Source organism: Zootoca vivipara, chromosome 6 (assembly GCF_965207765.1).
Source record: "Zootoca vivipara chromosome 6, rZooViv2.hap1.1, whole genome shotgun sequence".
Taxonomy (NCBI): Eukaryota; Metazoa; Chordata; class Lepidosauria; order Squamata; family Lacertidae; genus Zootoca; species Zootoca vivipara.
The window spans coordinates 62,285,864-62,310,911 of record NC_142589.1 but is presented as its reverse complement, the minus strand read 5'-3'; the positions used below and the strand labels follow the sequence as shown (position 1 = coordinate 62,310,911).

General features: G+C 44.6%; 1 protein-coding gene across 10 annotated transcripts in view; it reads left to right on the top strand.

Annotated features, from left to right (window-relative positions):
• PHACTR4 (phosphatase and actin regulator 4) overlaps positions 1-23,252 on the top strand; it is an 89,783-nt gene extending 66,531 nt beyond the window's left edge. For all 10 annotated transcript variants that reach the window (XM_088672376.1, XM_035116955.3, XM_060275774.2 and 7 more), the window contains 10 exons: positions 4,788-4,952; positions 8,255-8,632; positions 12,283-12,853; positions 14,357-14,577; positions 15,411-15,570; positions 16,164-16,219; positions 17,784-17,845; positions 18,842-18,979; positions 20,680-20,756; positions 21,246-23,252. In XM_088672376.1, coding sequence (XP_088528502.1) covers positions 4,788-4,952; positions 8,255-8,632; positions 12,283-12,853; positions 14,357-14,577; positions 15,411-15,570; positions 16,164-16,219; positions 17,784-17,845; positions 18,842-18,979; positions 20,680-20,756; positions 21,246-21,261 — 1,844 coding nt within the window. In that variant the 3' untranslated portion in view covers positions 21,262-23,252. The remainder of the gene's footprint in view (positions 1-4,787; positions 4,953-8,254; positions 8,633-12,282; positions 12,854-14,356; positions 14,578-15,410; positions 15,571-16,163; positions 16,220-17,783; positions 17,846-18,841; positions 18,980-20,679; positions 20,757-21,245) is intronic.
• Positions 23,253-25,048: the final 1,796 nt, after the last annotated feature.

Below are 25,048 nucleotides of genomic sequence, written 5' to 3'. Positions count from 1 at the left end.
TTGTTTCTCATCTGCCATAATTTTTACACTAAAAAAAACTTGTGCAGACCAATACATCACCATGAACGCAGCTTCCCTAACGCCACTGCACCTCACCCTTGCAGTCTTCTGCAGGAAAAAGTTCAGGATGGCTAAGCTCAGTGTGTTGTTTTCTTCCAGCTAGGAAGTGTACTCCTCTGCCTTGTGCTAGGGGGGAAAGACACCCTGTTCCGATCTGTAGGGAATTTTGCAAGGTGCAAGCTGGACACATTTTTTGCATGCAGTCAAACTATTAAACTAAACTGTACTCTGTAGAGGCCTTAGCATAATAGTTAATCCAGCCTTGCCCACAGGAAAAGATAGCAAAGGAAATACCCTTTCCTCTTAGGTTCTCAATAGAACGAGAGCTTAGTCCCCCTTCCCTTCCTAGCCCTCCCTTCTGACTCTAAAAGAGACGGGTGGAGGGGAAGAAAGATAACATCAGCCTTGCTGTTGGAACAGAGGCTGCTGATTCTGGTTGTTTTGCTCTCAGCCCTGCTGTAGAGACACTTGAGTGCCTAGGCAACAGCTGGCTAATTGTAAGTGGGAGCCACAGAAGACCAGTTTCCTTTATACTTCATATCCACATAATCTCTTATCCTCCTGCACCACAGAGTGTCCTCTGGTTATCCAGTTTGAGGAGGATGATAGCTGGAGAAGGGGAACAACCATTTTAGTGGAATTTCTAAATTTTTAGAATGAGTCTTCTTATATCTTGATGGGTGGTTGAAAATAACTTTGAACCTCTACAATTTAGAGTTAAGAACAGTATAGCTGCTTGGCAGATTTGTTTCAATCCCCTTGTTTTAGGGACTATTTTTTCTACGGAAGGAATAAACTTTCTCTCTCTGTGTGTGTTTTTTTAAAAAAGAAAGAGAGACAGCAACATGCTTTTGAAGTCCTCCCAGCTCGCAAAAATAAAACCTAGGCAGCTTTCTCCAACTTTGTGTCCTCCAGATGTTGTTGGCCTACAACTTCCATTTAGTTATTGAAGTATTTAGAATCATAGAATTGGAAGGTACCCCAAGGGTCATCTAGTCCAACCCCCAGCAATGCAGGAATCTCAGCTAAAGCATCCACGACAGATGGCCATCCAACCTCTGCTTAAAAACCACCAAAGAAGGAGAGTCCATCACCTTTATATATAACCCTCTCACAAAACATCAGGGTGGTATACAGTAACATTAAAAAAGTTTAAAAAGCAATGCAGAACAGTTTTTTAAATGACTCACTACACGTCCCTGACCCATGGGCATCCTGATTGGGGTGAATGCAAGTCAGAGTCTGCCAACAACTAGAGGACACCAGGTTGCAGAAGGCTGGGCCTTAATGAGTGAGCGTGAAGGAGCTTGTGCTTCCTGTCTGTCCCTTGGAGAACTTTAATTCCAGATGTGGGTTCTGTGGACATTTACACAAATTCAGAGGTGGGAGGGTGTTAGTGCTCCTTCCTACCTTGAGCTTATCTAGATCCTTTTCCTAGCTACTGCTGTGCTCCTTTATCCATAGCTGCCAAGTTTTCCCTTTTCTCACGAGGAAGCCTATTCAGCATAAGGGAATTTCCCTTTAAAAAATGGGATAACTTGGCAGCTATGCCTTTATCCCATTCATATAGGTTTTAGTCTTCAAAGAACATATTTCATTGCATCCACCATCCCTCACAAGAACTACTCGTTTCTTCACTCTCTCACATCAGCATTCAGTTTTAGAAGCCATCATATGTCAGAGGCTTTTTGTTTTGCATTTGTAGGGCATTGCATCAAAAGCCATTGCCTTTATATATTGCCAGGATAATTGTCTGAACTTCTGCCTTAATTTCCTCCTTAAACTGAAGCATGCTGAGAAATTGGAAGCAGAAAAAAATACCGGGGTGGTGGGTGGCGTGGCAGAAAAGCCCAAATCAACCCCCACAGAAAACTGAAAACTCGAAACAGTATATGACAAAAATTGTTGCTATGGTACCTTGTTTCTCCTAAAATAAGCCATACCCCGAAAATAAGACATACCCCGAAAATAAGCCATTGTGATAGGCAGTTTAAACTGTACCATACTTAATTTTTTTTAAAAAAGACATCCCCTGAAAATAAGCCACCGTGTGTTTTTTTTGAGGAAAAATAAATATAAGACGGTGTCTTATTTTTGGAGAAACACGGTATGTATACCTGTTGATTGAGCAACTGATGTTTGCGAGCTTCAAGGGTACATTGTAGTGTAATGTAACAAGTACATTGAGAGATAAAGATGAACTACGGCAGACAATTTTTAAAACATTTAAAATGTTCCAGGCACAAGTGATGTTAAATGGGGCAGATTTTTTAAAAAGCAAACTCCAACAACTCACTCTCAATTGCCCAAAGTAAACCAAACTTGGAACAAATTGAGTCAGGAGGTAAATCGGAGGTAGAGTAAGAAGAGGAGCCCCTTGAGAACTGGGGGCTTGTTTCTGCCATTGCTCGGTCGCTGGCATAATTAGACAGTAGAAGATCCAAGAAAGAGAGGCGAATAGAACAGTGCTCCAAAAAGTAATATATTGCTTGTCATTAGACGGAATGACTGACACTTTGTTATTCCTCTCCCTCTTTACTGCTTCTTTTAAATGTATTTTTCTGGCTTGGGGTATGTGCAAAATTCCTGCGTTAGTTTCAGCTGTTATTATTTTTAAGTGCAGGAAGGAGATCTTACCAGGTGCAACAGGGGGAAAAGAACTCCTTATATTGGCAGAGAATGAATGTGGTGACTTTCGCATATATTATGGCCAGGGAGGGCAGGCTTAAACCTCCCTCCCCCATGCGGTGCAATCTTGATGACAATTGGGCTCCTTTTTAAAAATACAAAATGTTAATGCCAACGTGTAGTTAGGCTGTTGGGGCTGCATGTGATTTTCTGGGATACTCTCCAAAGTGGAAAAGGTAGCACTGATACGAGTGGCGGGCCTTCTGCTGCTCTAGCAAAGGCCTGGTGTTGCCACCCTCTGAATCTGGCCTTGCCCTGGGCTACTACACCAAATGGTGACAGTGCAGGAAGAATTAAGCACAATACATGAGAAGATATGGAGCGTTATTCATTCAAGTCTCTCTATATTACTTCCTAGCACAACCCTCAGGGTGTTTTCGTTAAGAATACCGTGTTAAAAGGATCTCCAACACAGGGCCCTGGCAGATGTGTACGCAGCAGTGTGGGAACAGGTGCTCTTGGGGTGCAGTTCTATGTCATTGGATGTAAAAAAAATGTGACTTGATGATTTGGCAAAACAATTGAGCAAACTTGTTCCCTCCAAACCAGAATAAAATTAAGTATTTTTCTAGTCGGTGTTATGTGACTGTGCATTCAAGGTCTTGCACTTCTTTTCCTGTCCCCCCCTCCCCCATTTGACTTATTTTTAAGAGGTGTTTTTTAAGAGTGGCTACAAAATAGATAAGCATTGCTGCTTGTACATTTGAAGTTCAAGAGCTGCAAAGTTTACATTTCTTGAGCAGTTTCTTTTAGCGTTTCCCTTTGCTCCCTCATCTCCTCTCACAGTGCAAAATAAATATTGAACTTGGATGCAAAGGTCTTCTATGCATTTTTTTTTGCCAAGTCTACGTATGTAATAAATAGAAAACATTTTTCTAGAAACAGAGCATGTTAATTTGGATTGAAATATTGCCTGTAACTTAAAAGTTTCCATGTTTTGTCAAACCAACCAGTAAGAGGTGGCAGGTGCTTGCCTTTTGATCAATCTACAACTTGCTATTTAGACCCCATTAATAATGAAAAGATTAGATCCCTGCAAGACTCTTGTGGATTTGTGCACAAATGCTTGAACCTTGACACAAACAGATCAATTAAAAATAAATAATGCTTTATGTCTGTATCTTAGACCACTTTGATACTTTAACCAATAAGCCGCATCCTGCTAGCTTTGAGTTGTATCTAACTATGTTAATGAATCCAAGTTAGCCATGTTCATTAATTTCTATGGGTCTACTCTGAGTATGGCTAACAATGGATGCCACCTTTTGTGTCTAATTCTCTTCGAATCGGAGATCTTTATTGTAGCTATCCAGTGGACTCTTTGCTCTTTTCTAATGAAAATAACACTAACAGGGAAAACTCAAGCTTTGGACTCCAGTTGTTGAAACCAGAGCTTCCCACCTTTGTCAAGGCTAAAGGCACCTTATGAATTCTTTGGTGTTGCTGGCTGCTGTCTCTGAGTTTCTCTGGTGTTTAATTAGAATAGATGAAAGCTCCTAGGCTGTATAGCTCCATCAGTTGCAGAGTGACTGCATTCCTCTGTAAGCTTGCCATGTCAGGTCTAAATAAATAGGTCCCTCAGCCTTTTGACAGTGTTGAAGAAAAATGTGCTAGAAAACAAGAAGGGCTGCCCAGCTGCTATACTTGGGATTCCCCCATCTGTGTCATGACAAATGGACCAGATGTTGTTTTACCTTAACAACGCCACTCATCAATCCTTTTTACTTGAAGATATTATCAAAGAATCATAGAATTGTAGAGTTGGAAGGGAGCTCAAGGGTAATCTAGTCCAACCCCTTGCAATGCAGGAATCTCAGCTAAGGCATATTCAAAGGGGCCTTCTTTCTTTAAATCCTAGCCACCCATATTTAATCCTCAGCCACCACCTGCAGACTCTGTGTTTTTCTGGCAGGCTTGTTGCTACATGGTATGTGCACCTTTTCCTTCCTGGCCAATTTTCTGCCTTGATCTTCAGGCCTGTGCTTTCCTTAACATTTATTTATTTAATCTCCCCCCACCCCACCCCACAACCAAAACAGATGAGGAGGAGCCAGACAAACTCAGCCACGATGCCTTGAAAAATGGACACACTATCCCCATTGATGGTTCTGGGATTGTCAGCCTTGCACACCTGGAGGAAGAGACTGGAAAAAGAACAAGCCTTAAGAAGCCTGTTCCATTAGAGGAGCTGAAGAAATCACAAGGTGAGAAACCGGGATGCAGGAGTGGTGGCTCTCTGAGAAGTGTTTTTCATTAACAGGCTTTCATTGTGAAAATACCAGTTTGGGGTCTCTCCTGTGGAGCACACCCACCCTTGAAGATTTCCTCATTCTCACACAAGTTTCTAACAAAGCGACTCACACCTTCACTTCCAGAGGGTTAGCCCCACCCAATTTATCTCTCTTATTATCAGACGTTCTGTCTCCTCCTGCCCACGCTTTGCTGGTGGGTGCCAGCCTTCACCTTGAACTCTAGTTTGGAAATTTGAAGAAACCTTTTATGTTTCCTCTAACAAACAGCCCATAAATAACTGCAAAGACTTTCCAATGCAGCTTCCCCGTCCCCACCCCTTTCCAGGGACAATGGTTTAATGCATAATCAGAGTTCTTTGGAACTGTTGGGTGGAAACTGAGAACAGTGCATAGGATCCTTTTCCTGACTACTAGGAAGAGGCCCTCTTTGCTAAAACTCAGCACTTTTAGAATGCTCTTCAAGTCTGTGGTGCCATAAAGGCAGGACTGGGGCCGGAGGTAAAAGTCCAGTGCTTAGCATTCACTTAGCAGAATGAGCAGGAGGGTCCCCAAATGCAGCAGGTCTGGCTAAATACATTCTGAAGCAATCTGCATTGCCTTTTAAAGAGGGCTCCCCCAATAAAACCACAAAATCCAGAGTTTAAAATCACCTAATTCCACTGCTGTTTCATTGGGGAAGGGTCAGTGGTGACCCTGGGGCAGAAGGTCCCCAGTTCAATCCCTGGCCTCTCCAGGCAGAGGTGGGAGAAACCCCCTGTCTGAAACCCTAGAGAGCCACTTCCAGCCAGTGTAGACAATACTGAACTGGAGGAACCAAAGATCTGAATCAGCTTAAAGTTGCTTCCTGTTTTCTTGTAAGTGGAGGGACTTACTAGTTTTAAGCCCTTTCCATCTCATATGATGGCAGCTTACAAACAATTTTTAATTTTGAACACGAAACCGAAAAACATTCCAAAAAATGTGCCATGTAGAAACAGGCCACAAAACAGCAACCGTTAATCCAGGCAAATGTGAAGCAACCATGAAGACTAGAATCTTGATGTCGTAGAAACAGACACAATTTCACAGTGTGATTGTATCCATGCAAAAGAAAGGGGTTCTTTTCTCCTAGTAGCTGTAAGAAGATATCACTTGTGAGGTTGACACTTTGCAAACTTTGCTTGCTGTGCTGATCCCAGAGCTGCCAAACAACAAACCAACGCCTTGTTTTGTATGACTGTGACCACAGGAGATGCAGGGTCTGTTGTTTTTGTGCCCGAGCCTCCTCCTTTTTACAACACTCACTCACATCTCCTATTGCTGGGGAAAACCTTTAGCTCTTCAGATGTCAGGGACTTCAACTCCCATCAGCTCTGACCAGCATTACAAATGATCTTGCATGAGGGGACTTGTAGTCCAGCAACATATGGAGGGCTGCAGGTTCCCTCTTCTTGTCCTGTTGCCACACTGGCATTTCCCCCCCTTGCCATAACACACTGCTGCTTCTCCCTCAATTCTTTCCTTACATTTTTGCCCTGCAGCTTCTGTCTTGCCTGTAACTTCAGGCAAAACTGCTTGTCCAGCCCATGATCCCCTATCTTGGAGATTGTATTACTGCCACCTCCTGGCTCCCTTTGTTGCAGTGTGGCTAAAAAGCAAAAAGTGGGAAGGGAAGGTTACAAATGTTTCCATCAGAGTTCATAAAAATGGTTTGCTTTTTCTAAAAGTGTCTGTAACAATGCCAGTTCTGCAGATTGAGGCTGTTGAATGGGTATATGTAGGGTAAGGGGATCTTGCAGGTAAGCTGTTCCCAACCTGTTACAGGCTGGGTATACTAACAGTAACTCCTTGAACTTGGCCTGGGAGCAGATCAGCAACCAGTGCAAGTCTATGAACCAATGTGTTATTTGCTGACCGGGTCTCACTCCTGCCAGCAATTGTGCTGCAGCATTCTACACTAACGGCAGGTTCCAGATCAAGTGCAAGAGAAGCTTTACATAGAGAGCATTGCAGTAATCCATTTTTGAAGTAAACCAGTGCATGAACTTTGAAGATTGGCTGCTGGGAGGCAACAGTGTAAGACGGCTATTGTCTTTAAATCCAGCTGGTGAACTTCTCAGAGTCAATTAATGGGCCACTATGAGACCAGGATGCTAGACTTGATTGTCTGGTCCAACAGGCTGTTCTTACATTAACTTCACCATGTTTTCTCTTAGTTTAATCAACCTCTTCTCTTGTTCATATTTACAGTAGCAAAATGTTGGTGATGGCAGGGTGTGAGTTTATATATGCATGTAAGGAGTGCCTGAAGGGACTCCTGGGATGTTATGAAGTGGAGCAAAGCATAGCTAGGGTTAGCATATTATATAATACTAATCACTGGTTTTCATAAATGCTTAAATTTCAGGATATCCCTTTTAAGGTTCTAAGTCAGGGATGGAGAAGCTTCAGGCCCTCCAGATGTTGATGGATTCCCTCTCCCATCATCCCCAGGCAACATAGCCAATGGTCAGGGATCATGGAGTCCAACAGTGTATGGAGGGGCACAGTTTCCTCGCTCTAAATACAGGAATTGGGAAACTGTTGCTGGTTTTGATCTGTATCACACATAGAGACGTGCAAGGTCATAAACATTATGCTGACGATTACTGGTTGGCATGGCTGGCAGAAACCAGTATGGACTGTGGTGTCTATGTAGCCTGTGGTGGCTTTTTAGGCTCCCTGTGCTGGAGGTGTCATGGGTAGGAACCTTCAGCTGCTGTGCCCAATCATGAGTGCAAAACATACTGTCTGGATATGCTCTTGGCTTGTAGCCACCCAAAGAGAGTGGTGTGAGACACCTTAAGGCCAGCTGGTTTACAGTGGCCAATGCTTTTGTGAGCACTAATCTTCCCCCCCAGCTGATAGATGCTTTGGCTGTGCTTGCTGGAGCTGGTGAGAGTTGGAATCCAAAATATCTGGAGGATACCAGGCGAGAAAGCTACATTAGAGGCAGAAGGTCCGTGTTATATAGGAAGTAAGTTCTGGTCCAAACCTTCATACTCAGCAGAAAGATGAATTAGTCTCTAAGATGCCACAACCCTCTCTTTCACGTATGTAAGGAAGCTCAGGGGTTTATGTCAAGTGGGCAGATAACAGTACTTTTAAAAGGTTTGGCTCCCTTTAATGATGCTCCATAAAATGATCAAACAGAGAGCTACCCTGAGAAGAGATGTTCTTTTCTAGGTATTGTCATAATGTCGCTGAAAACCAAAGCAAAATACGTTTCATTGCAGGAACCTTGGACGGCCATCCCAATTCAGAAGTGGAGCACCACCACCATCATGATTCTCATGCTCCTAAACAGCCTCTGCTCCCCCCAAAACGACCTTTGTCATCCTCCTCTCAGGAAACGAGCAACATGCAGGCGAGGGATCTTGGCCCTCCCAGCAGCACCGCAAGGACTATGCCTCCCTCCACAGTTGCGGCTGTCACCAGCACAGCGAAAGGGGTTAATTTTTCCACTGCTCCCTCCCCAGCCCCTCGGACTGTGCCCTCTGCTTTCACAAATGCTCGCACTACTGCTGCTACAAATGTTACCACAGCAGCACCAGCCAAGCAACCCCCTGTTCCACCTCCCAAGCCAATGAATCGGAATAGCAACCCCTTAATAGGTAAGTTGCTCTTCTTTGTGTATGCAATGTGCCTTGTTCCATCTCCAGGCCCCTCCTTGATTCTTACTGCAGTCGTAATTGATGCGAGCTCAGTGTGGATGGGGCAAAGTCTGAAGACAAAGCACCAAAATAATAATAATAATAATATACGTAATAATCACTCAGTTTTCCACATTTTTATTTTGCTTTTTAATGTCTGTACTTGTCCTTAGATTAGCACATTTATTGTGGTATAAGTCTACAAGGGCTACTTCATCAAATGCATGAAGTGTTATGCTGAGATACAGGAAATAATTGTTTCACTCTTGTCTCTTTGTTACCAATTGGGAGTGGATCATGGCACACACGCTCTGGATCTTTTATTTTTCTGAATGGACCTGGTTTGCATTCACACTCTACACAGTCTCTTATTCCTTTCTCTTCCTTTGCTAGGCCTCCTTATGCCACTTTCCTTTCTTCTTATACCTCTGTTGCAAGTACCTTAGGAGACTTTTCCAAAGACACAGCACTAGAACTTGGAGCATATAAGACCATCATAAAGAAGTTTGCATGTGTGAGAGAAAGAGACAGAAAGACAGTCCTAAACTCTCGAGCCTTTGTTCTTCAATAGGTTACCCTCCTGGGTAACATCAGGAATAATATATGTCTTTAATTGGCTGTGAAGTTTGATGTTCTTTTGGAATGGCCACCATGAGCAGGACTGTTCTGTGATTTAGACTCTTCAGTGCTTCTTCGACATTTCAGTTAATTAGTTAATTGTCCTACCTTTTCTGCGATGCTCCTGGTAACTCCCATTCGAAACAGCAAGGATCTGTGGCATAAGCTTGTGGAAATGTGCAGTGTACACAGCACAGCTCATCACAGGCCAAGCATGAACATGTAGTAAGACAGTACTGCATGCATGTAGGCGTGTGTACTTGTGTATTGCTCATCCCACAAGTCTACAGCTGTTCATGGATTTCTAGCTGTTCCTCCCCTCTAGATGCTGGTCAGGTTTTAGAACTCTTACTTCTCTGAAGCAAAACTTTTTTGTGGTTGCTTCATATATTGTAAAGGATAGGTGGGGAATATGCGGCCCAAGCCAGTGCTGTATTTTGCAGTGTGTCTCTTAACATAGTTCAAAGGTATACCAACGAAGCCACTCACCTGGGCTGTTAGAAATGGAATGCCATGAAGGAAGGAAGGCAAGGGAATATAACCAAGAAGAGCAGGTTGCCATAAGCTTTTAGGAAAGAATGTCTGTAGCACTCACAGCCTGGCAGTATATAGGGAAGGGCTATGCAATACCTGCGGTTTGAGGGTGTGGGGAGAAGGAGGGGTGAAACGTAAACAGATCTTCCAAGACTGCACCTGTTCCTGCTCACCTGCTGAGAATTCGCAGTGGGAGTGTGTGGTAGATTTCGCAATCCTACTCTGAATGCACATGTACCGTACTCAGATTGTAAGGTGTAGTGTGCCTTTTGTTTTTGACAAACAAGGTAATGATAGCAAGAAATTCTATACTGTATCACTTGTAGAGCCCTACCTTACAATCTCATATGAAGCGGAGAGCATAAATATAAAGCAATGAGAAGGGACTTGGGCTGTGTGTGTGTGTGTGTGTGTGTTGGGGAATGCATGGAAGTAGAACTCCAGAGACAGAAATGGATTGGTCTGTAGGTATAGTTTTGATCAGGCTTCCTGAAGCATGTGACTCTCCAGATGTTGTTAGACTCCAGCTCCTAACACCCCGGCCCACTGGTCATGCTGAACAGGACTGAAAAGAGTGGGAGTCTAGCGACATCTAGAAGGCACCAAGTTTGGGACGACTGACTCAGATAATACAAAGAGGACTCGCCTAATCCCATGGAAATAAACATGGCACACTTGTGGATGAAACTCTAGGGAACAAAAACACTTTTTACTAAAAGCAGAAACCAGGGAGCTGCTCTGTTGACCCCTGGAGCCATCAGACAACACAGTAAGCGAGGAGGTGACCCAGCCTCCCATGTTAATATGAAGTATGCAGGCATCCATGTTAGAATATTGATGTGGTGAATCAGATGTGTATGAAATCTTCTGGTTAAGTCAATACATATGTAAAAGGGAGAAAAAAGGGTACGAGAGTAGTAGGGTGTAGCCTGTCCTTCCCCTAGAACCTGTTTGGGCTGCCACAGGGAGGAACATGTCACAATTTGAGCTTTTGCTATAGAGCTTGATGTGATCAAGAAAGCCCCACGAGAGGCAGAAAACAAAGGGCTAAGATAATATTTATGAATGAAAGATGAGCAGGGATTAAATCCTGCAGCCTTGGCTGCATTATCTTGTTCCCTGCTCTGAACAGGATCACACATCCAGTGTAGGTATATCCTGTCATCGTGCCCATCAGCAGCTGATGTAACAAGCCACTTCAGTTGATGGGCGGGTGGATGTGGTTTGGGGAAAACAGCATTGTGGGCCAAAATTGGCCTGTGGACTGGAAATTACTTTGCTATAAAATAATAGGCAAAAATCCAGTACAGTATTCCGTGTATGAGTGGGATCTAAAGCTGTCATTTTTCTATACAGGTTGTTGATTTCTCTTAATCTTTTGAGATGGGGGTGAGTTGAGGAACTGAGGCTGAGAGAGTGACATCCCAAAATTATAATAGGGCTTTGATCACAGATCCAAATCTAATGATTTTTATTTATTTATTAAATGCCTTTACACCCCACTTTTTTAGTGTAAAACTGTCACCTGGCAGCTTAGCTGTTTTGGCTGGGGCTGTGGTCCAAAACAGCTGGAGAGCACCAACTTGGGGAAGGCTTCTTTAAGCCATGGTTTCCTTAGCAGACCACAAGTTTATCAGGAGTTTCCCCACAGACGATAAAAGAAACCATAGCCTGTATCTCCAAAGTTTCTTTTGTTTTCCAGCTTCACCTGCCCCTTGTGGCTTTATAGTTGAGTGAGCATCTAGGTCAGATGTGGGAAACCTTTGGCCCTCTGGATGTTTCAAAACTACAGCTCCCATCAGCTCTAGCGAGCATGGCCAGTAACTAGGCATGATGGGTGTTATAGTTCAGCAGCATCCAGAGGGCCAGAGGTTTCCCACACGCTGCCTAGTTTTGGGAGGCAAACAAACCATGGTTACTGAAGGGTGGTGGTTTTGCATCTAGTGCCAAACTGTCATTAAAGTAAACTAAGGTTTGCAAGTCAACAATGGAACATGATTTTAGATTGTGGTTTGTTTGCAGTAAACATAATTAAGCCACCGAGCAGCATTCAGTTGATCGATCAAACAAACCATAGTTTAAGAAACCCTAGTTGAATAAATAATGACTTGGTTAACTAAGCTAGCAAAACATTAACAGCCAAACCCTGTAAATTAACAGTGTGTAAACAGCAGACCTAAATATATGAGGCAAGAAAAGAAGAAAAAGCCATCAATAAAAGGATGAGTAGGAGAAATAAAACTTTCCATTCATTATCCCTTCGACCTTGCTGACTCTCTGCCCCATTTGTCTGCCAATGACCTGTAGGTACCTGGCAAATTGTTTTCCATTGGGGTAAGGGCTGAAGGCATGGAAAGGTCCTGCCTCTCTCCGGAATTTGCCTGGTCTGGGTACCCTTTGTGTGATCTGGGATGCTTGCTGTAACCATACCTAACAAGTGTTCCTCTCTTCTCTTCTAGCTGAATTGACTCAAGCGATCAGTAGCGGCACAGCTTTGTCTAAGCCTTCTCCGCCTTTGCCTCCCAAGAGAGGCATCCCATTAAACTTGCCTTCATCCCTTGAATCGGCTGCTGCTCCCAAGTCGCCTAATGACAGGTCGTCCTACCCTTCCTCGATACCTGCGCACATGCTGCCACCTCACCCGCCCCCTTCTCCTTCACCACCTCTGCCTTCGCACATTCCTCCAGAACCTGCCCATGTCCCTTCGCCTTCCTCCACCCCTGGGGCAGAGCCTCCCCTTCCCTCCGAACTGCGGGTGGAAACCCCACAGGAAGGGCTCTCTGTGCTGGATGCATGCAAGAGGATGGCCGAGCAGGGCTTTGGAGAGCCTCGGATGCCTTCGCGGCTGCCCCCACTCCCACTCCACATCCGCATCCAGCAGGCACTGGCGAGCCCCCTGCCATCAACGCCGCCAGCCGAAGGCTCACACAGGGCACACTCGCTGCTCTTTGAGACTGAAGGCTCCTATGACGACAACGGGACCCTGGGCAGAACGAAGTCGCTGCCGGTTACTATTGAGATGCTGAAAGTGTGAGTCCCACTTGAAATTGCTGGTGTGGAGCTCTGTGCAGTCCGTTTGGGCTTTGTCCTTTTATTTCCCACTCCAAGTCTCTCAACCGCTGCGTGCCCAACACTTTATTGAAATAGGCTATTTCTGAACTCTGATTTAGTTATTTTTATTTATTAGATTTATATACCGCCCTTCATTGAAAGATCTTAGGGCAGTTCCAAAGATCCTAGTTAAAGTTAAAAGCACAAAGTTAAAGTTAAAAGCAAGTTAAAAGCACAAATAGATAGTTAAAACAGAAATAATAAAACAATAACCCCACTCCCCTCTCACAAGCACGTTTTAAAGGCTGTATAATATTAATCAGCCAAAGGCTTGGTTGAAAAGGAAGGTTTTTCCTAGTGCCAAAAGGTGTATAATAATGAAGGTGCCAGCAGAACTTTCATGGGGAGTACATACCACAAATGGGGAGGCACACAAAGAAGTTTGTGATGCAAGAGCACAAAAATCCTTAATTCTCAACTTGGTATTATTATTATTATTACTACTACAGTCGTACCTTGGTTCTCGAACTTAATTCGTTCCAGGAGTCCTTTCGACTCCCGAAACCATTCAGAAACCAAGGCGCAACTTCCGACTGGCTGCAGGAGCTTCCTGCACTCAAGCGGAAGCTGCGTCGGACATTTGGTTTCTGAAAAACGTTTGCAAACCAGAACACTTGCTTCCAGGTTTGCGGCGTTTGGGAGCCAAAATGTATGAGTACCAAGGCATTCGACAACCAAGGTACGATTGTATTAACTTGCCTAGGTATAGTCTTTCTTGGGCTGTTCAGTCCTAAGCAGCTTCTGGATGTTTGTTTTACGTGGCATGAAGGATAACTTCTGCCTCTTCAACCAGGCCTTGGGCTGATTGACATCCAGTGCCCTTTTAAATGTGTTGTGGAACGGGGATTATTGGTTGCTGTTCTCATTTTTATTACGCATTTTGTGGTTTTATATTGTAATTTTATGTTGTAAACCGCCCTGGGATCTATGGATGAAGAGCACTATACAAAGTTAATTAAGTAATTAATTAATTAATTATAATTATAACAGCTTTTTAAGGTGTTCACAAGTGGGGGCGTGATTTTAATATCCAGCACTCTGAGCCCTGAAAATAGAGCTTGGCAGGCAGTATGAAATCTGTAAACATAGTTTGCATGTTCTGTGTAATACACATTGACTAGTCATTGCAGGGGGAAATGGTTGCCAGAGTTGTGGGCAGCTTGCTGTCCCTCCTTCCTGCTGGTGCACATGACAATTGCAGTCCCAAACATCTGGAGGGCACCAGGTTGGAGAACCCACTGGCGGTTAATTGCTCTTCAGGTATCGAGGTCAGAAAGGAATCATGAAGTGTAACCATAATATTCTACTGAATCAAGGCCAAGGGAAGGGAACAAAAACCTTGATGCATGCAATTGCACACTTGTAGAAGGCTGACCTGGAGTGTTTTGTTTTAAAAATCACAATTGTGTGCCTTTCTGTTAGTCCAGACGATGATGAAGAGGAGGAAGGTGTCCAAGAGGATGTGCATCATTCCAATTCCCATGTTTACATTGGAGAGTCTCCCACTGTTACGGTCATTCCCAGGCTCATCCTCCAGACAGTACAGGATGAAGAGGAGGGTCCAAGCGACTCAGACTCCGAGGGACCTATTCTTTATAAGGAGGAGGAGGAGGAAGAGGATGAAGAAGATGACAGCCATAACAGTAAGGCTCTCACTTTTGGACAGAACTAACTCCAGAGAGGGCCACTAAAATGCAGGGGAGAATTTAACCCTTTCCCTTCTTTGGGACAGGTGCTGTTTGCCTTGGGGGCAGGGAACCCCTCTTTGATGTCATCGTGTGTTTTTCCTCTTCTCCAGTGACAACACTAACTTCAAGGGGGGTGTTTACCTCACATCCACAGCAGGAGAGGAAAAGGTTAAAGGCACTCCCTTCAGTGCTGTGGGCCCAACTCTGTGGAACTCCCTCCCACTAGAAGTCAGACAGGCCACTGCCCTTGCTGAGTTTCAGACACCTCTTTTTATTTACAAATGCTGCTCTGCTATTTAAAAAAAATCTGGTGTTATTAGTTTAAAGATCCAGGGGGTTTAAGCACTTTTGAGGTTTAATTCATATTTTAAGTCCTGTATATATTTCTTTGGAAGCCTCTTCAAGACCCAGAATAAACAGTGCACCTCTCCTTCCCCACACTTGCTGTGACCCCATTAATGATCAGGGCCCTTTCCTGCAGCTAATGCAGTGTGTGTGTGTGTGTGTGTGTGTGTGTGTGTGTGTGTGTGTGTGTTTAAGCAACATACATAAAAGTTATGTCACATATACTTTGGCCCTGAGGTGCTAGATCAAAAATGCTTTGCATTAGGAGACAGGTGCTCCTTTGCTGCAGTGCAGTGGCACATTTCTCCTGCTTTGTGACTTATCCATGCTGCAACTGCAAGCAAAATGGTAATGCGATCTGAAAGTGAGGGTACAGCTGGCTGGTGGTCAGCCACTCTGCTTGCTTTGTGACAAGATCTCCTTTCCTTTCTCTCTTTCCAAAGCTGCACTAGCCAACAAAGTCAGGAGAAAAGATACCCTAGCCATGAAACTGGGCAACATGGCTCCCAGGCAGGAGCTACCAGAAGAGAACACCACATTTCCTCGGAAGAGCAAGGAAGAGTGGCAGGAAATCCGCCAGCAGATTGGGACAACACTGATCAGGTAGGAAGGCAGAAGGAAGTGTGCAAAAGGGCCCAGTTAGGGATTGCGTGGGAAATGTCCCAGGTAGGTGCCATTTTCCTCTCTGAATTTGTACTAAACACAGCCACCCATCCAGCTGCGGTCCTAGGCAGATCTTGCACATCTGGCCTGCCAGCACTGGAAGCAGCAGGGCACTTTCTCTGCTTCCTGAAATCAAAGCCATTCAGACATGCTGCTGTTTAAGTATGCATTTATTTCTTGCGTTTTATATCCTGCTTTTCCACTGAATGGTACTCAAAAGTCACTATCCGCAGTAATGTAAATACAAGGCAACGAAATACAAAATACAGTAAAACAGGAATAAAATATAACCATCTTTGCTGTTCTAGAGCCATACAGGAAAAGAGCAGTGTGTGTGAGCCTAACACTTTACTCGGGCTCATTGGGGCTCCTCCACATTGTGCTAAACCATGGTTACGTGCAAACTACCTTAGTGCAAAGAAAGATGGGGAAAGCCACAAGTTTTCTTGTAGTCGGTGTCAGAGTTTTGTGCTTTTGTCCTAAAAGGATGCACTTGTGATTTGCCTTTCTGCCCCTGCTTACTCTTAAATTAGGCGATTAAGTCAGAGACCAACAGCAGAGGAATTGGAGCAAAGGAATATACTTCAACGTAAGTAGAAGCTTCTCCATGTGCTTATTTTCTAAGGAGTATTCAGATCATTTCTACAGCACTCTGGCTCCGAGGCATTCTCCCTTGGCTGCTGTCCCAAACACTGTCCTGCTGCAGTGTTGCTTGCTATTCCTGCCGTGCAGCATTCTTGCTACCGTACCTGTGATTTGCATGGAAAGTTTCATTTGAATTTCCAGCAGACCATAGGCTGCAATAGGTGATCTGGATTGCAACTAATGAATAGCGCACAGGGCAAGCTCTTCCCCCTTGGCAACTGCAGGTGGTAGAACCGCCTTTTGTTGTAGGAAAACGAGGAAGAGTGCTGTTTTAATATGCAATGCTGTTTTAATATGGCGGCCTGCTTTTAAAAAAATATTTATAACTGGTGGGTGGTGGTTGTTTTTAGCTGTATCTGTTTTTAAATTCATGTTCTGAGCTACAAGTAGGTAGCCGTGTTGGTCTGACGTAGTCAAAACAAAATAAAAAAATTCCTTCCAGCAGCACTTTTCTGAGCTGAGAGATCCACAGCCATGGCTCTAGCCCCATAGAAAAAGCCATACCCGCTAAGGCTTCCAACCTGAGCCAAGAGGGATACAGCACACGAGTGAGTCTTCCCCAGATAACCTAAGGAGGAGGACACGTGGAGAAGGCCATAGGAGCCCAGTCCATAGGACTTTAAATGTAAAACAAACTCCAAACTCCGTAAACTGGATCCAGGAACACATTGACAGCCAATTTAGATTTTCAGCGATGTGGGAATAACATGATTCCTGGAGGGTGGGGTGGGGCCAAGCAGGAAATCAAACCGCCGTGTTCTACACCAGTTGAAGTTTCTAAACTCTTCAGGGATAGGTCCTGTGTAGAAGAAGCATTTCAGTACAGTCATACCTCATGTAGCATCTGCTTCAGGTTACGTGTTTTCGTGTTGCGTCCCACGGCAACGCGGAAGTACCGGAACGGGTTACTTCCAGGTTTTGCTGCTCTCGCATGCACAGAAGCGCTAAATTGTGCTGTGCACGTGCACAGATGCAGTGCTTCAGCGTGCGTCAGTTCCGTGTTACGAACGGACCTCCAGAACAGATCCTGTGTGTAACACAAGGTTCCACTGTAATGTCATGCTGCTACGTTCTGTGGACTAAGGCAATAAATGCTATTCTTCTTCCGCAATTCTAGTGAGGGATTGTCAGGTCATAGTTGGTTTCCTCTGCTTGGATTTATCCAGAGTCATTTAATAAACTGTTTTGTGCTGGGAATGAGTGGTCTAAAGTAAAATCAGTGGATCACATTGTTTTCAAGGGAACAGCTTTTTGCATGGAGGGTCTGTAAGGAATTTTGCTGGGTGTGGATGGTCACCCATATTACCTTTATATAATGTCAAATACACGCATACACACCAAGTTCCTAACACCTCCTTCATGCAGGAGACCAAATCTGTAGAAGCACTTGATCAACAGGTGTGTACCATTCATAGATCAATAACTGCAACATTTTATTTGTTAATGCTAAATTATGTTGGGAGGAAAGAGAAGTTCCAGACATCATCAATTATTTTTCTCTTTCACAGAAAAAAATGAGGCTGACCGGCAAGCTGAAAAAAGGGAAATAAAGCGCAGGCTCACCAGAAAGGTATTGGAGCATTACGGGCTGCTGGGAATTTTGTACTGCTTTATTAATATATTTTTTAATTTTTTAAAAAAGTTTCATTAAACATTACAAACAACAAAGAAAACCGCTCAAAGTTATTTCATTTACAAACTTAGTCAAAGCACAGCGCAGAAGTAGGGGAAAGTATCCACCAATGTAATATTGTAAACACTGCTCTCCTGCATGTGAAGAGTCATCTTGTGGCAAGGATCCTGCACCTCATGCATTACCCCATTTTCCACGAACTCCCACATGGCCTCTGCACAGTGGAGCCTGAGAGTCTACAGAGTAGGCTGCCCCATATTTCTGAAGGAGAAGAGCAGAAAGCAGACCACCTCAAACCTACCCCTTTTTGAGACACCCCAATAGCTCTCCTTCTCTGTATAAGGTGATCGGAGAGAGCCATGTCCCAGATGTAATTAATCCAGGTCTCCAATTTCTATTTTAAAAAAAAGATAGGGGAAAAACCCCAACCATACTGAGTTGCCCTAACAAATGACTTTGTTCACATTTCCTTCTGTACCAGCTGCACTAGTGGAAGCCAGTCAGCACACCAGGATTATGCCTGGGAGGTGACATTTGCTCCTCATGGTTTTGTTTTGGGTTAATCCTTATTTTGCAAAGCAAGAGGCATCTTTGGTTTTGTTGACTTAAATGAGTTTTCACAAAACCACTCACCCACCCTGTCCATACACCCCACTTCCTCTTTCCATATCTGATTATTGGGAGGCTTTGCACAGGACAGATGCACCAAGGCAACCCACAAGTCACTGGACTGGAGCAACTACCTGGATATGCAGTGCTGCCACGCTAAGACTTGTGATACTGGATTAGTGCAACGCTTGTGCCAGGATCCACTTTAGCCTTGTGAAGCAGACCACCTGATTTCACTTGCAAGTCACAATTTCTCTCTCTCTCTCTCTCTCTCTCTCTCTCTCTCTCTCTCTCTCTCTCTCTCTCTCTCTCTCTGCCTTTTAGCTTAGTCAAAGGCCTACTGTGGCTGAACTGCAGGCAAGGAAGATCCTGAGGTTTAATGAATATGTGGAGGTAACAGATGCCCAGGACTACGACAGGCGAGCAGACAAGCCATGGACCAAATTAACCCCTGCTGACAAGGTGAGAAAGGCAAATGCTCTCTCTGCCCAGCCTGTCTCTCCACACCCCTGTCCCAATGCATCTCTGCCACCCTCAGATGTCCAAGGCCTCCTGTCTTCTCAAACGGATTCATCTGCACCTTACAGACTGGGGCTGCCTTTCAGAATACTTGTATGACATCACCTGCCATTTCCTTCAAGACCCACCTTTTCTGCAATGTCTGTCGTCCCTGCAGTAATGAAACCACAGTGTGTGTTTTGTGGCTGTGTGCCTTCTGCTCTGCCTTCCTGTTCTGCTGAACCTTTGGACCTCCAGATGTTGTTGCACTCCAGCCCCCTTCAGACCAAGACAATGTGGCTAGTGATCAGGGGTGATGGAAATTATAGTCCAAGAACATCTGGAGAGACACAGGTTCCTCATTCCTACTTCCCATCAAAGCTCCACAGTCAGCGGCAGTAGGCTTCTGAATGCCAGATGCGGGAAACCGCAAGAGGGGAGAGTACAGTTGAGTTCAGATCCTGCTTACTGGCTTCCCATAGGCATCTGGTCGGCCACTATGAAAGCAGGATGTTGAATTAGATGAGCCTTTGGCCAGGTCAGCAGGCTCTTCTTAGGTTCAGGTATGTGCATCTGAAGTAAATACACGTCCCACCCCTGCCTGTGTCTGTTTGCAGTTCTCTGTTTGCTCACCTATGTAAGATACTAGCTTTTTAACTTCTCAAGGAACCTCCTGCTCTCTTGTGCTCTGCAACAGTGCCATACACATGGGGAGAGTGCTATATTTCACCACCATGTTCTTCATCATCATATAAGTTGAGCCTTGCCTATGTGCAAACTTTCAAGGGGTTTGTTCTGTTCCTCATCCTCTGGGCAGTGAGAAACATCCTCCTTGCTGCCTCCATTTCTGGCTGTGTTTCATGCCTTTTGCAGCACCATCCGTTCACCCGCCCCTGCATAATGAGGTTTCCTGTGCTATATTGCAAAGGGGGAACCAAATGCCATGATGACCACAAAAGTACTGATAATAGTCTGATAGATATAAATATATAACAGTCTGATACACCTACACAAAGAAGCACCACCTATTTTATAGGTCCATGTGTCTGCATCTGTTGAAGAGGCTCTTTGATAGGGGGGGCTTGTTTGCTGGGCAAGAGTGAGTGCCTTCTCGGGGGCTGCATGAAAACTGGGCAACAATGTTCTGTTGGAAGTGATTATTCTATCTGTACTTCCTTGTCTGTGTTATACACTATATCGCAGGGTGTTTTGTCTTGATATTGGAGTGTGATATGAAATGTTCTGTTTGTTGGAAGCCGCCTTAAGTGATGCTTATGCATTAGAAAAGCAGGGGAAGCATTCTTACATAACCAAAATAATGAGTAAGTAAATAAACCATACAGAAACCCCCATAAGTAATGAAGCTGCCAGAAACCCAGTGTTTCCTGCCAGCTGTTTCCCCACCTCCCCAGCCCACCTCCCCTCTCCCTTCTGGTCTCCTGAGAGATTATTTCCTTTCGTGCTTTGATCCTGGCTACTGGTCAGAACATCCAAAGAGGAAGTGCAGCACAATGGCTAAGGTGGGTTGCTTCTGATAGGATGAAATAGACATAAGGCAGACATACAAAGCTGGGACACCCTGATGATTGGGTAGGACCTGTCTGGGCTGGAAGTGCTCAGATCTGAACTGACAGGGCTACTTCTCCCCACTTTTCCCCATTTAGGCTGCCATCCGGAAGGAGCTGAACGAGTTCAAGAGCTCTGAAATGGAAGTCCACGAAGAGAGCAAGCAGTTCACACGGTATGTAAGAGGGAGGCGCCCACTTTCCTTCCCATGCTTCTTTTGTAGGACTGTAGCGGCTCCAGGCATTTCCACTAGTCTTCCTTGCCATGGTCAGGTTTGCACCAGCATCTCATCGCCTCTCTAGTGTGTGATGTCTGGAGGTGGGGAGAGGGCAGAAACTTGCCCCCATGGATTCCCCATCTTTAGTGAGCTTTGGACATGGCCCTGCTAAACCCATGTTTGGTGCACGTTGTGCGGCAGGCTGAAGCCAAGAAGGCAGGGGGTATGCTCTGGGTGGGAAGCATTAACACAGGCAGACATTTGCTGATAGTATTTGATGGTTGGCCAGCACCATCTAGCAGTGAGAGCTTGACAGGTGTGGTTCTCATGTGCTGAGGGCATGACCTGGATGTGGCATACAAGACCCAAAGGGGGTGGGCAGGAAAGGCGTCCAAGCCCATTGCCATTCTCACAAGCACAATGTGATTCTCCTGATCTCTCTTGCAGGTTTCATCGGCCATGAAACTTTTAGAAAACTCACCCCCCAACACTGATAGATGTGCCAGAGAAGGTTGCTGATGACTAGTGGCATTTGCTGGTTGCCTTCTCCTGAGCTGAAGAGGAACCTTTGAAGCTTGTCAAGATTTGCCTTCAGATCGTATCCAGGAAATGACCTCCTTCAGGGAAACGAGAGGGGTGGGGAGAGCCTTGTCCAAAAGTCGCATTTCATTGGAAGGAGTTTCTGTCAAGTGCCATCAAATCACAACGGCGGGGGGAGAAACACTATACCTCAGATGAAACAGCAATACCCCCTGCTTGTAGCTGGGTGCCCTGACTCATGTTAGACGTGGACAGCTCCAGCATTTGAATGGATAATGCCCCCCTTCTTCCTGTTCTGCTGTAAATAATATGTTCTGATCTGTTTTATAGGCTTTTTCAAAGGAAGAGATAATATTGGAGCAGCCTTTGTAGGTAGTGAACAGGAAGCAAGAGTGTGTGCCTGTGCGTGTGGGAGAGATTGAGAGAGAGAGTGCTTGTGCGTGCATGTGCTCTGTACAAAGGAAACTTTAAAATACTGACCTAGCAGGAAACTGACACATTATGGGAGATTTTTGTTTTGTTGCTTATGTCTTTTGGATGTGCTTAATATGCAGAATCACTACTGACCAATTTTAAATCATCCTGCAGAAAAAAATTATAGTTCTTAATTGGCATGTGCTGCATTTTGAGAGAGAGGGACAGTTTTTAGACAATTTTTTTAAGATGGACAACAAAAAACTTGTAACGTTGAGACCTCTTTTTTTCTGGTGCATATTTAGTCCTATATAACAGGAACTGCAAAGCCTAAAACAAGTTGCCTTCAGGAAGCAGGTGGCATGAAATATATTGTATATATATTTTTTTTAAAAAAAAATCATGACTACTTTTCTTTTTAAAAACTTTCTGAAATTAGAGTGGAACTTGCCTTTTCTTAGTCAAGTAGCAAAATGTATTGGAAGTTCCAAATGTCACATGCTTGAGAAGGGCTTGAATTCGACCTTTCGTATTTATAAACGTTAGCAAATACGGGATCCCTTGATCTCTCGCGGAATGTTTCTGAATGATTTTGCAAGCCACTGCTGGGTTGCAGGGTTGGCCACCCTTTCGTGTGAGAGGCTGGGAAGCATTTGGGTGTGTGTTAATGTAGGTCAGCTTCCCCCAGCTTCAGGCCTTCCAGATGTTTTTGGCCCACAACCACTGACCACGCCAGCTGAGGCTGCTGGGAGTTGTAGTTCAACATCATTTGACAAGCCTCCGTCTGGGGAAGACAGATGTAGATGGTTCCGTGTTTGACAACTGCTTTGGTTGCACAAGCTACCTTTGCAGAACCTGATGCCCTACCAGTGGGTAGGCAGCACACAGGCGGCTCAAGGCTGTGTCCTGTGCCATTCTATGCTTCCTCGCCTTGAGAAGAGGCTGTTACATAACTGCTGAAGCCTACCCAGTTGCCAAACCTTCTGGTGGGTAAGATGCAATAGAAGAAGAAGGGCTGCTATATCTTGCAACAATCACATAAGACAAGGAGTGTCAGGAGGCACTGGGTTGGATCCAGATTAAATGAATTTAGAACCCACTGAAATCCATAGGAATAAGATTGTCAGGACTTAAAATACCATTGATTTCAGTGGGGGCTGCACCACTCACTTTGTCTGAATCCAACAGAATACCTTTTCATGAGCAAAGGGCAAAAGCCTGGAACACTCTTTGCTATACAACTGTTAAAGGCAGCAGTAGACGGGTATGTGGGTGCCTCCAGGTAATCTTGGGCTACAACTGCCATGATCTATGGCCATTGGCCATGCTGGTGGGAGTTCTCCACCCCTGTGTTGAAGCATCAAGAATCCCATTCCAATATGTCCTAGTCATCTTTCTGGGCAGACCAGGGATACAAAGATCTCAAACTCTGTTTTTGTACCTCAAGGGTTTCATTCTACCCCTTAGCTGACCCTTTTTGTTCTCTCTTCCCCCCCCCCCCCCCAAAAAAAAACCACACACCAAATCCTTTTGTTTTCTTGAGCACTGACTTGGTGAGAATATTTTGCATGGGGTGAGGGGGGTGGAGTTTGGCTTTGTTGCCTTTAAGGCAGAGGATGGGCAATCTGTGGTCTTCCAGATTTGTTGGACTCTTGTTGGTCCCAGTCAGCATGACCAAACGCCAGGGATTATGGGAGTTGGAGACCAGCACCTGGGAGAGCCCACAGGATTCCTACTGCTACTTGAATAGCATTTCTTCAGGAAGAGTGCAAGGAGAGAAGCTATTGTAGACATCAGGGGAGTGCTGAAGCGCTCTATGCCAGAACTGCTTTTTCAAAGTGTGTAAAATATATTTCTGTAGAGCAGATGATTGCATTGTATAGCTGTCTTCCTTTCAATAAGATTTTATGGAATAAATTTTTTTTAGAAAAGAAAAAGCTTGCTCTTCTCTTCTCCCTCTCAGTTGCATTGCCGACTGGTTACCTCGCAGCTCTTGTGCAGTCACTTCCCAGATACAGAGAGTGTCACAGTATCATAGAATTGTAGAGTTGGAAGGCACCCCAAGGGTCATCTAGACCAACCCCCTGCAATGCAGGAATCTCAGCTAAAGCATCCATGACAGATGGCCACCCAACCTCTGCTTAAAAACCTCCACGGAGAGGTTTTTAAATTTCCAACAAATGAGAGGTTTGCTATCTCTACCCCCCCCCCTGGAGAGGTAAAAACTATATTCTAAAAAGTGCAGCTACATACTGCCCCCCATGTCTTACAGGTGGAGATTATTGTATCAAATCTACTCAGTGCAATGCATTCATTTCCTCTGCAATTGCTTGTCCTGAACAGTCTTAGAATTATTATTTTTAAAGGGAGATATAGGTGAGTTCAGTGCTTTTTTCCTTAAAAAATGTTTAGGGGTACTCTCATTTTCCTACTCCTATTGAAATACTGCCCATCAATGAGGCCAAATTTAGATTCACAAAATGTTTAGGGGTATGCGTACCCCTGTGTCCCCCCCCCCCAGAAAAAAGCACTGGGTGAGTTTATATGTACAGAAACCCCTGGTTTTGTGTTATGAATGTCATGTGCCATACAAAATAACTGCATCCTGCCCACTCCACCTGCCATTGTCACATGGCTCCTGGAAGGCTGCCCTCGGGCGGAAAAGGGTTCCCCATCCCTGGTGTGCAGGGTTCTTTCAAAAAATCAGGCCAAAACATGTCCACTCTATAAAAATTTTACTCACTAGAGGGCAGCCTTGAACTGTTTCAAGAGACTGTCACTATAAAAAGTTAGATACGGTAATTTAGAAAGTTCAAAGGAACAGGAGGTCTGCATCTTCCAAAATTAGATCAATACGAAAGATGGTACAGTGTTAGACCTCCTCTAGAAGCGCATCCTGGATCCCTGGAGCGCATCCTGGGCAGCTGAGGGTGCCTGGAGCGTCAAACAAAGTGGAATTGTGCTAAATTTTCAAAGTGTTGAGTTTGGGGAGCTGGGTAGTATGCAAAGGGAAGGCCACAAGCTGAATTTTTAACACTGAATAGCTACTTAACTGTGCAGTATTCTGCATGTCTGCCCAAAACTTATTGCACTGAGTTCAATGGAACTTGTTCCCTGGTAATTCCATCAAGCTGCCTGAATGGGAGAGATAGGAAGCAGGGCTCATTCCATCAGCTCTGCTCCAGGACCAGCTCCTCCAGGCACCTCCTAGCCCTGAACTGTTTCCTTGCCAGCTAGCCGGTCAAAGAAATACTATTTGACCATTTGTTGTCTGGGTTTGCTTTTTCCCATATGTG